Here is a 12,547-nt window from a genome sequence, read left to right on the forward strand (position 1 = left end):
CTCTGAGGCTGAGGACCCAAGGCAGGACATAGCTGAGGTCAGTTCTAGGGTGAGCTGGTGTTCTCTCAGGAAAGGCAGCCCAATCAGCCTTGGGGCTCATTGTGTGCTCAGGAAGAATGAACCATAAAAACAAAAATGGGAGACATAAATGAGAGGTGAGCTGAGAGGGGAAGGGACAGCATTGTAACAGTGACACAGACCCCACCCACAGCCTATATGAACTCTGGAAGGTGCTCTCCTCTGGGAGGAAGCTCAGTTCTGGGAGAAGGACAGCAGAGCTGACACCACAGCAGTGGGACTTGGCAGCGGTGCTGGCCAGAGCGGGATCTCTTCTCTACAGAGGAGAACAGAGGAGGCAGCAGAGAACATGGCCCCTCCCTCAGCCTTTTGCCTCAGATGGCCTGTCACCTGGTGGGGACTCCTGCTCACAGGTGAGATCATTTCCTGGGAGTGGGTAGGATGAGGGGACCTCAGAGTCTAGCTGAGTCTTCTGTGGGGAAAAAAACCCAGAGAGGGGACATGGGTTTTGTTTGGAGCCTAAGATGGGAGGAATCAAAGAGGGACATGAGATCAGCAACAGGAAGGTCTCAGTTCTCAACTCTCATCCTAAGGGGAAAAGGGATATTTTATTCTGGAGGAAAATATGACTGACCCTGGCCCAAGAACAAAGATCGAGGCCCCCCAATTTCTGTGTATGAATGGGATAAGAGTCTCATGAACTTTTCATGTTAACAGAACAAAGAAAGTCATCAATCAAGGCATTTTCAAGTAGTTTGGTGGATAAGAGAGAGGTGGATGTAGCAAAGAGGGGAGAGTTTTGTTGCAGGTCTGAGACACTCTCACAGCGCTCTTAGCCACCGCCCTTTTATTGATGGAAACTAGGTTCTGTTCCAAAGGATTTTTTTCTGTTTGTCAGAGGATGCTGGGTGCGATACAGAATTGAGTAAGGAAATGTCTATCCAGGGGACTGAAAATAACTCAAGACAAATTGCAGTTAGGTTTCAGAACTGCAACATTCTAACTCTGCATAATGACTGAAGTTTTAATCAGTGAGTCAGCTTTGCAGGAGTCATTTTTCCTTCCCACTTCCCCTGTTGGCATACATCACATTTTGTGCATGTGGGGCCCACATGATTTATTAAATATTATCAGCGTCCTATATTTCTGTGGAATGCTCTAGGATCTGGTGGAGATGAGGCTGCACAGGAGGCAGGAAGAGCAGTCTTCACAGAGAGGAGCAGCCAGTGCAGCCAGGAAGGAGGACACTCAGGGGTCAAAACAACAGTTAGCATCATAATTTGGATCTGAGTTTTTCCTCTATATCTGACAAAACATTTATATGTGTCATATATTAGGATTATTACACTTGACATTTAAATAATAAAGAACACTGTTTGGCCTAGCAGAGTAAAGTTACCATGTGAAGGAAACACACATTTTATATAACCAGAATTTACATGCTTAAAAAAAGTAGATTGACTATATGTTTCCCCCTGGATTTACAGTTATTTGTGCAGTATGAACTGTTATTTATATTTAAATACCTGAAGCAATCTGCTATTTTTCCTTAGTTTGTCTTTTGTCCAACTGGATCTTATAGCTACAACTTTAGGTAGATTGGCTAGCTCTAATTTTTAATTAAAAATGATATTTCACATTTATTAACTCTATCAGTAGATACAGACTTGATCTGTTTCCTTATTTTGGCTTTATACAAAATATAGTTTCACAAAGTAAATGGAAAGCCATGATATAAAAGAAATAGATAATGATGTTTTTTTAAACTTTCTTTTAAGAAGATTCTCTTTGCTATGGTACACATTGTTAATAATAGCAACAGAAACAAGAGATCAAGCTCAGTAGAAATCTGAAGCGTATAGGCTCTGTAAGTGTAGTTAAATCTTACTCTTTATTTTAATGTTTAGAAATGGAAATGGGACAATAGGAATTACCATAGTACTGTCGGTTTCATTTTATTAATAAAATAAATATACTGTTTATTGTTAATTTTTAAACTCTAACTGTACTACGTGGGCACCTTTGATACTCATTTAATCAAGAAACATCAGCACTCAAGGTACAAAACATCATGAATACTGTTGTTAGTAGGTATTGACAATGTCTGTATTGTTTGGATGAGGACTTAACCTAAATCTTTGAGTACCTCTAGTAGAGGAAAAGGAGTTAAAATATCTAGTAGGTAAATGTTCATTCATTTTGGCTGAAGAATTTGGATTAATTTAAACTATTTGTACCTCGATGTGCTGGGCACAGCAGTTGTCAACTTGATACACCTGGGAAGAGGGAACCTCAGTTGGGGAGCTTTCTCTATTGGACTGGCCTCTGGGCATGTCTGGGGGGTGTTGTTCTTGATTTCTGAGTGATGTGGGAGACCCAGCCCACTGTGGTTGGTGCTACTCCTGGGCCTGTGGTCCTGGGTTGTATAAGACAGCAGGATGACCACAGGCTGAGACACAAACCAGTAAGCAGCACTCCTCTGCTCTGTGCCTGAGCTCCTGTCTCCAGATTCCTGCTGTGACTTCTCTTCGTGATAAACAGTGATCAGAACACATAAACCAATTTAACCCTTTCCTTTCCAAGTCTATTTTGATCAGTGTGTTTTATCACAGCAACAAAAAGCTAACTAGGACTCCTGAAAACGGAAGGTGCATTGTTTGTTGTTTTTTTTTTATTAATTTTTTTTATGTTGTTGTTGTTGGTGGTGGTGGTTAGAAAATTTAAAGTAAGTGTCTATTATTTTACAACCTAGATTCTTATTGTACATTATAATGAATTTTGAAAAAATTTTTTCCAAAGAGTAAAAGCACTTGAATCTTTTAAATACTGACAATTGTTTCAAGTAAAGAAGGGTTTCTGGGTACAAAAAGTTCACATACACACACATACACAAAACCCTGATTAACAAAAGGAAATAATATCATCAATTACAACTTCATTAAAACCAAATATAGAATTATTTTACCTTGTATGTAGCAAATGAAATAATAAACACAAGAAACAATTAAAATCCCTAAGTAACATGAAAATTGAGAGAAATGTTCAGTGACTTGCGGTACTGCACTGTCTATGTGGTTGATGATGAGACTCATCCAGCATTTTGACGTGGATACCTTCTCGGAGGAAGCTGGCACATGGCTGACATGAGAAGTGTGAATCTGACGGTTCATCTCATTGAGTTTCGAAGCATAGGAGAAGGTTTGAAGTGACTGGACGGTCTTTTTCCTCCAGTCATAGCAGAGTCTTTGATGTGAAGTCCTTCTTCAAGGAAGACTCTGGATCTAATTAAGAAACTTGCTTCACATAATTAAAAATCCTTGCTTTTCTCAGCCATTTATTTGTAAACATTATTAATAATAGGTAGTACTTAAGAAAATTTTTCACCAGGCATGGTGGCATAGGCCTTTACTCCCTTCACCTGGGAGGCAGAGGCAGGCAGATCTCTGTGAGTGTGAGGTCAATGTGGGTTACAAAGAGAGTTCCAGGCTGGCTAGCTGAGGTTACAGGGAGAACCTATCTGAAGAAGACCAAAAAAAATAAAAAATAAAAAAACTTTATTGTTGTAACCAGAGTATCAAGTATTAATTTTATCTCAAGATATTGAATTTTGAACTATACATTTTTATTTTTTAATTTTATTTTATGTGTATGAGTGCATTGCTTATGTGTATGTAAGTGTATTCATGTGGGGCATTGGTCAGAAGAGGGTGTCAGGTCATCTGAAACTGGAGTTACAGACGGATGTCAGCAGCCATGTGGGTGCTCAGAATTGAACCCGGGTCTTCTGCAAGAACGACCAGCACTCTTAACTGCTGAGACATCTCTTCAGCCCTGAACTATGCATTTTCAAAGATTTATTCTATTTGTAATCACCTGCATATGCGTGTGCATGTTTTGTCTGTGCACATGACTACCAGAGCCCACAGACTGCAGATGAATCAAATCCCCTAAGGAATGGAGTGACCTGTGGTTGTCAGTCACATAACATGATACAGAGAACTGAACTCAGGGTTGTAGGAAGAGCCCACAGACCGCAGATGAATCAAATCCCCTAAGGAATGGAGTGACCTGTGGTTGTCAGTCACATAACATGATACAGAGAACTGAACTCAGGGTTGTAGGAAGAGCAGCATATGCTCTTAACAACGGAGTCTTCTCTGAAGAATAACCTTATAATTGATGGTTTTTGACTTTTTCTAGCAGGGTTTCACTATGCAGCCCTGGCTGACCTGGAACTCATAGAGATCCACCTGCTTCTGCCTCCCGAGTACTGGGATTAAAGTCATGAGAACCACATACCACTCTGATATTAAAATTTTAATACTGTTTATATTGTAATCAACTTTATTATAACTACATGTACTTGTTAAAAATGTATTTTTTGAATTCTTTTACAATATACTTAAAGTTTCTGACATTCTCATCCATTCTCATTTTAGAACAGTTTGTACTTACAATACAAAAATCAATTCTCATAAAGAAGCAGATTTTTAACCTTCTATCAAAACAGTCTCATGCCTGTAACCTTTTATATCTTTTTTTAAATTAAGAGTTTTATTTTTTAATAATTATTACTGTTATTTCTTTAAAACTTTAAAAATAATTTTGAGATAATTTTAATTGAAAATACAGTAGGTAACATCAAAAAGCCAGAAAGCATTTATGTGGTACCTTAGTTATTTAATACATCTACATGCAAGCAAAACCTTTTAAATTTGTTGTGGATTTTTTTTGAGACAGAGTCTTCCTGTAGCCCCAGCTGGTCTGGAACTCACTATATAGAACAGGCTGGCCTTGATCTCACAGAGATCTGCCTGACTCTGCCTCTGCCTCTGGAGTGGTGGGAATAACAGCATGTACCAGCATGATCAGATAAAATGTCTACATTTATGTACACCTATAAAACATGCCTAAAAGCACAAGATAAGTCATCTTCTCAATTCTAAGAATGAAGATGTTAGCATCCCAGAGAAGGGCAATTATCCAATAGAAACAATTCCACTCTGAATAAAGAGTATCAACTCTTAAATTAATTGCTACCCTCAAGCAATAGAGGACATCACAGAACCAGTATTGAGACCAAGATCATGAGATAACACCTTGACCAAAACTGTAAAACTGTATAGTTATGTCCATCTTGTCTTTAAAAAATGTTTTTCAATTTAATAAACATTCACGTTAGTCCTCTCCAAGGAAGATCTAGGCCATGAGCCTCCTCTCTGGTTGCACTGTTGGCCATCACTCCACCTCTTTTATTGGCTACTGGACATGTGGCCAAATTATTTTGCCTGTTGGGGTGGTTTGAGTCAGGAATCTTTTCGTTAAAATTTTAGTTTTACTGCAGAACAAAGGGAAGCTGGGCCGATGTAACAACTCTAGTTCACCTGAGGGCACACTACAAACCAACTTGTTACTAAGTGATGCAAAAAAGCATAAGCAGGTGCAGACAGTGCATGCCTATGTCATCCTGCAGAAGACTTAACATCCAAGACTGTCAGGGTTAGTGCTGTTGGGAGTATAACTCCTGCGATCCTCACTGTGAGAAGGAAACTTTACAGAGATCTTTAGCAAACATGGATATCCATTATTTTACATGTAGTCCAGCCTTTCAAAAAAGTTTACATTTAACAGTTTACTATTAATATTTTTAAAAAATCATGTGCCTTTTATTACCTTATGACTATGATATAATTGAAATAAAAATTTACTTATTGCCCATGTATTTGAAACATATTGAGAAAGGAAATCCTTATTGAAATCTGTGTATAGAGCACTAAATTTTGTACCTTCATGAAATCTTTATTTATGACTTTAATAAAGGTTGTTTTACACGAGCAATTAGAATTTTAAGGTATATGAAACACATCATAGACTCAAAGGTAACATTTTACTGTGTTTTTAGATGTCTAGAGTGCCCAAGTTTAAAAGACAAAATGTATTCATCAAGCTCATTAATAGATTACCAATATACCATTTATAACTGTACACACATGCGTTTTAATTTGTGATGGCGAAAATAAAACAATTTTAGAACAAAATATAAATTAATAAGAAACAAACCGAAGTGGTCTCAGTTTGTTAAAAACAATTTTGTCTGGGGGACAAACTAACACCACCTAAGAACAATTTTAGACACACACCACAGCACTAAAAGAAATCGAGGTGCAACAAGAAAAATATGTGGAATTTTTACGTACCTATCTCTACGATTTGAGAAATGTATGACATAAAAGATCCAATGGTGAAGTTTGGGGACTGGAGGGATGGCTCAGCAGTTAAGAGCACTGGCTGCCCTTGCAGAGGACCTGAGGTCATTTCCCAGCATCCTTATAGCAGCTAACAACCTTCCCAAACTCCAGTTCCAGGTGATCCAATGCCCTCTGCTGACCTCTGTAGGCATTGTACAACACAGTTGCACTTACACACAGGCAGGCAATACACTCATACGCATAAATTAAAAACAATAATAATAAATAGAATCTTTTGAAAACTGAAGTTTGTCATGCAGATTTAAGGTAATAACTCTTTCTCCTCTGAGGAGCTAAGTAGCTGAGAGGAGATGCCTTTGCTGATGACAGTGTTTGGTCCTGGGGAAGGAAGCTGGCAGGGCTCTCCCTGTCTAAGCTCTTAGCATTCCAGAGAGCAATGGAGACACGGGACCACAAAGCAGCAGAGACTTTGAAGAATGAGGTTAAGAGAAAACCTAAAGGCAGCTACTCTGACCATGCTACTCTGCACCCAGAATGCACTGTTTCCAGGAAGTACTCTCCTCTCTCTCTGGCTGCTCTCTTGGACACGAGAGACTGGGTTAGGCCATCTGGGACTCAGCTCTTAAGACATCCCCAGGAAAGTCATGCCGTGAGCAGTGCAGACACGTGAGGGACTGTGACACAGAGGAAAGGACATGTTCAGAGTCACTGACCCTCTGGTAGGAAACATAGAGACAGGGAAACACACACACACACACACACACACACACGAAAAAAAAAAAAAAAATTCACCACAGCTAAGGGATGAATATACCTGCTCAGGTCTTAACTTTCTGCCAAAAAGAGACGTCCCCATATTGACAGATTTCTCTTTATTTCTACCTAGTCACACTTTTAAGCTTCTGGAAGCTTCCTACCACTGCTGGACTCACTGTTGAAGCAGTGCCACCCCATGTTGCTGAAGGGAAGAGTGTCCTTCTCCTTGTCCATGATCTTCCGGGGAATATTATAATAATTCGCTGGTTCAAGTGGTCCACGTTTCGTATGGTCAACGGGAAGAACAATGAAATGGACATCGGTGTGACCATGGGCCATTATGTCACAGAAAATATAGTTATGATTCATTTACAATACACGGAGCCCGCATACAGCAATAGAGTGACACTGTACACCAATGGATCTCTGCTGATCAAGAATGTCACGCAGAAGGATGCAGGAATTTTCATTCTAAAAATCGGCATTGAAATGGTTGGAAATTACTTCAGTATCGGGCAGTTCTTTGTTCACAGTGAGTGAATTTCTGTGGCCATTGGGTGCTGGGTGTGGCTAACCCACTTTACACACACAGGCTTGTGAGGCGTCAACTGTGCCCTCCTCCCCTCTGCACTGTGTCCCCAGGTCAGGGTTTGAGCATTCAGACAGGACTCACAAAATGCAATATTTCACAGTCCCTCCATCCACCCGCCAAGGGGACTTGCAATGGGACAAACCAAACAGGTGGGTCTGCTTCGGAACACATGCTTGGGGCCTTGCACATGAACATTACCACAAGAAAGACCTGTGGTTCTCAGACAGGGCCTGAATGAGGTAAACACCAGATCCTCAGCAAAAGGCAAGCACCAATAAGCCCTGGTTCCTGACCCCTGTCCCAGACCCCTGACTACAGGTGACCTGGCGAAGCTTGGGTTCAGGGATGGAATTTGACCTCCTGTTAGAACTGAAGGGAACTGTGAGTAATTGGCTGAGTCTCAGAGCCTGTGGATTCAGCCAGTGCACTGTCATGAAAGTCACATCTAGTCTATGTCACTTGGGTGTCTCCTCCTGAGTGTCAGCATGCAGAACTCGGAAGGACAAGTGCTCCAACTATTGGCTAACTGCTCAAAGGGTCTTATGAGTCTCCATAGCAATATTGATGTGATGAAGGGTAGAAGGAGAGGATAACGGTGCACCTGGGTGCTCCACGTGTTCAGGAATCCAGCCCAGGGCATTCTCTATTTTAGGCAAATAGTAACAGACACTGCTGTGCACAGCTCAGGTCATTGTTAATAGGAGGTTAACTTACAGACAAGGCAGTTATCATTTACCATGGCTCCTCTTGGAGGGAAACTGAGAACCAGGGAACACTGTGGCTGACTCAGGTCACACAGGCCATGGATGGCAGATGCAGAGCACAAGAGGTCTGTCTACAGCCACAGCACCCACCTCTCCACCCTGGAGGCCTTATGAGGTGTCTGTGGACAGGAGAAAAGTGCAGGCTCAGCTACTTTAATCTTAGGCCTTGACAGATAGATGAATAAGGCCTGGCCTAGAAGTATGGACAGGAGAAAAGTGCAGCTTCAGGTACTTTAATCTTAGGCCTTGACAGATAGATGAATAAGGCCTGGCCTAGAAGTGGGTAGAGGGACATCACATGTCTGGTGAAGCTCAGGGTTTCCACCTGTGATGGAGAAAGAATGTAAATCCCCAAATCTGACTCAGTGAACACATGAGACATCGGAATTTTTAGTGTGTGTTGAGTTCCTGATGGAACCCACGGCCTTGTGCTGAAGAACTCTTCCCCTAACCCACACCCTAGTGCTGTGGGACCATTTCCTGAAGACATCAGAGAAAGTAGGTCATTTACAGAGCAGAAGCTTCCCTTCCTTTTGATGATGCCGCAAGAGGCTTTGCTTGGTTTGCTCCAGGTGGTCATATTCCCATCAAACTCATAGACATCTTAACCTCTCATGCCCTTCCTGTCCCAGAAGGATCCCCCGGGGCTTTGAATGACCCCCCACACTCTTTTTTTCGAGGGGGGGTTCTTTTTGAGACAGGGTCTCCCTGTAGCCGCAGCTGTCTTGGAACTCAATATGTAGACCAGGCTGGCCTTGAACTCAGAGAGATACCCCCCTCTGCCTCCCAAGTGCTGGGATTAAAAGCATGCACAACCATACTTGGCAACCCCCACACTCTTTATATCAAAAGGAGAAATGAAAGGCAGTTCAGAGACAAGGGGCTCAGAGCTCTGCTCCCAGCTCTGCTCTTGTGTCTCCAGGATCTGCTCTGACTGCATTGGGGACTGAAGGGGAGGGTGGAGATGTGACTGGGATCCCTGTCCAGAAGCAGGACCAAGCATGTTAATCACTCCATGTGGCTCTTTTGTTTCCTTTTCTCAAAGGTTAAAGAAAAATGAACACATCAATGATGGAAATCAGAGAATTCTTGGGGTTAGGATCAGAGAGGAGGGAAAAGTGAACCTCAGGGGAGGTGAGGTGGCTCTGAGTTGAGTCCTGGCTCTGCAGAACCAGCTGTGTCAGGCTGGGGACATCAACATGTGATGACCACAGAGAACAGAGAGACTGTCCTCGGACAACAGGCAGCACAAATGTGGAATCTCTGTGTGGATTAAGAGGGGTGGAGGTTCAGGGCAGTGCCAAAAGGTGTCTGGAGTGAGGACTAGAGTGTTGGCTTTGTTAACAATGGGACCATTCAGCTCTTCAGATTTTTATAATTATTATTGTTATTATTATTTTATGTGTATGAGTGTTTTAAAATATATTTTATTGAGCTTTTGTAATAATGTTTTATTTAATCTATGAGCTAGGAAACACAGTACCTCTGTAAATAGAAATATTTTTGGTTTGGGATTTCTCTCAGTCCTAACATCTAGGTTTAATATGCTAAAATGGCTGACTTACCTCAGTGCAACAACAGATTAATGAGAAATAAACACAGAGCTACTTTATAATGGTGGGGCCTCATTATACTTATAGAATGTACTGTAAATGGTTTGCACCAAAGTCAGTGGGAAAAAGTTTTCACCCGATTTTTCTACACACAGAGGCTGAGATGAGGCTTCTGTGGGGAATCTACAATGACTGTCTTGGTCTCGGGTCATTCGGCATGATCTGGTTTGAGGGTGGTACAGCCTTCTCCTTACAGACTGTATCCTCAACCAGACAGATGATCTTGCAGAGGTCTGTGTCACCTCACACCTCATGCTGTGGGCTCTGAGAGCTCACTGAGATCTCTGAGGAAGAGCTGCTCTCAGCTGGTCCCCTCCTCTGTCTGTCCTCAGAACCAGTGACACAGCCCTCCATCAAAGCCACCAACACCACAATTGCAGAAAAGAGCTCTGTGGTCTTCACCTGCCTCTCAGGTAGCCCTGGAACCTCCATCAGATGGATCTTCAATAACCAGAGTCTGCAGCTCACCGAGAGGATGACGCTGACCCAGAAGAACAGCAGGCTCAATATAGACACTGTCAAGGAGGAGGATGCTGGGGACTATCAGTGCGAGGTCTCCAACACAGTCAGTTCTAAGAAGAGTCACCCAGTCCACCTGGCAGTGAACAGTAAGTGACAAATCCTGTCCTCCTAAAAGAGAAAGGGTATTTTCTTTCCGATGGTGTACAAAATACATAAAAATTATATGAGAGAATACCAATTTAGACATAAATAAAAACAACATACGTAACAATGCACGTAATCCCAGGATGAAAAATGGTCAACGTGAGCATTAAGCCAGCCTGGGTCACATAGTGAGACTCAGTCACAATAACGCGATATCCATGCCATGAACAGAACTGCAAATTGATTAAGAGCTTAGGCTGCCAATCAGCCCTCAGAATCCATGATGTCTTGGTTCCAAGGGATCCACAGATAACCAAATCTGATCCGTATTTGGGAGAGAATTTGTTACCAGGTGCCAGTGGATGAACCCTCACTGAAGGACACTGGGGATACAAACGACTCAGTAGGCCTTCACATATAGAAAATAAAGCATGAAACTAGGCAGGATGTCTATGGAAAGTTGAAAATAGGGGAGGGGTCTAAATATTATCCAAATTTATTGTCTGAAGTGTAAAAAGTTCAATCAAAACTAAATAATGATGATAATAATAATAATAAAAAATATGGCAGTGTATTTTCGTGTATCTGGGCACATCCTCCTAGATACTTAAATCATCTTTAGAATATTTCTAAACCCTAATATGAATGCTGCATAGATTTTAGTTGTATTATATGAAATTTAGAAATAGGACAGAAAATTTTCTACAGATATTAGGAACCAACTGCATTGAGTTTCTTGTCCTGAGATCAATATTAACAGTGTGGCTTTTCAGAAGATTCTTTTTTCTGTTAAGAGTTTTTGATGTGTGCTAAAATGCTGTGTAAGTTTTTCCATTTTGTCTGTTTTGAACGTACAGTTCGGTGCCGTAAAGTACATTGATACTGTTATAGAACCATCAGCATTATGTATTTCCAAACCTTCCTCTCACCCTGTTCTACACCCTAGAGCTCTTTGTGACCAGCTTTCTGCTTCTGTCTCTGCATGTGACAGTTCTAGGCCTCACAGTGATGTGGAATCGTAACGTCCTTGTGCTTTTCCCTGGGTTTCCTGCCATGGGTCAGAATTTCATTTAAGACTGTTCTAGTCCACGGTTCCATTACAGGAACCACTGTCCTCCTAGGACTTGTTTTACTGGTTCATTCATCCCCTCAATGGGCTTTGGGTTGTTTCCAAATTTAGACCATTGTGAGCAATGCTGTTCTGAGGTAGGTAAGCTAAATCTGTTCCTATCCCCTGTTTCTGTTTTTCTGAACATCAATCCAGGAAAGAATCATGGGGTTTCATATAATTCCTTTATTTTTTGAGAAACCACCAAACTATGTTTTGCAGTTACATTTCACACACCCATTTAGCTAGGCAGAAGAATTCCAATTTCTTTTTGTCTTCAAAGGCACTTGTTTTTTCATTTTGGTCTTTCCTTTTAATGATACCAGTTTCACCCAGTTTCAGCCATCTCAACGAATATGATTTGGTAACACATTGTGATTTTAATTCCTGTTTTCTTAATAAATTATATGTGATATTTGAACATCTATCCATGCCCTCATTGCCCATATGTATGTTCTGCAACTCAATAGTAGTTCTGGAAACAGCTAATTCTGACTTTTAAAATAACTAGCAGAAGAGATTATTTTTAACATGATAAATGAGGCGATGAACATGTCGAGTGCTATGATCTGACTGCACATGCCAACTGCTCTGATCTGACTACGTGCTACATATGTGCATTAAAGTATTACACTATATGCCAAAAAGACATCACTGCATTATGTATTGACTATATTTTAAATGTAATCATTAGGCAGTACACATGAACTATTTTGAGATTTCCATTTTTTCCCACTGATGTATAGCCTTTATTTCTGTAACACAACTTTGACTCTTCCCCAGGACACGTCATGTATAGTGCTTTCACCTTCCTTCCTTTCTCTCTTTCTCCCCATGACAGCGGAGGCAACACGAGGACGCTCTGGTCTCTCGGGTGCAGC

General features: G+C 41.2%; 1 protein-coding gene across 1 annotated transcript; it reads left to right on the top strand.

Annotated features, from left to right (window-relative positions):
* Positions 1 to 333: 333 nt before the first annotated feature.
* On the top strand, positions 334 to 10,568 carry LOC103752338 (carcinoembryonic antigen-related cell adhesion molecule 3-like). Its single transcript, XM_029557663.1, has 3 exons — positions 334 to 431; positions 7,114 to 7,515; positions 10,285 to 10,568. The coding sequence occupies exons 1-3, from the start codon at positions 368 to 370 to the stop codon at positions 10,566 to 10,568; spliced, it is 750 nt and encodes a 249-aa protein (XP_029413523.1). The 5' UTR covers positions 334 to 367.
* Positions 10,569 to 12,547: the final 1,979 nt, after the last annotated feature.

Source organism: Nannospalax galili, unplaced genomic scaffold (genome assembly GCF_000622305.1).
Source record: "Nannospalax galili isolate Female #2095 unplaced genomic scaffold, S.galili_v1.0 scaffold1028, whole genome shotgun sequence".
Taxonomy (NCBI): domain Eukaryota; kingdom Metazoa; phylum Chordata; class Mammalia; order Rodentia; family Spalacidae; genus Nannospalax; species Nannospalax galili.

What these genes read in the sequence shown, in the direction of transcription:
- LOC103752338 (XM_029557663.1), top strand. Translation starts at nt 368, where the DNA reads ATGGCCCCTCCCTCAGCCTTTTGCCTCAGATGGCCTGTCACCTGGTGG. An exon ending in GTGGGGACTCCTGCTCACAG is followed by an intron (nt 432 to 7,113) that starts GTGAGATCATTT and finishes ATTTCTACCTAG; the next exon opens with TCACACTTTTAAGCTTCTGG. An exon ending in CGGGCAGTTCTTTGTTCACA is followed by an intron (nt 7,516 to 10,284) that starts GTGAGTGAATTT and finishes GTCTGTCCTCAG; the next exon opens with AACCAGTGACACAGCCCTCC.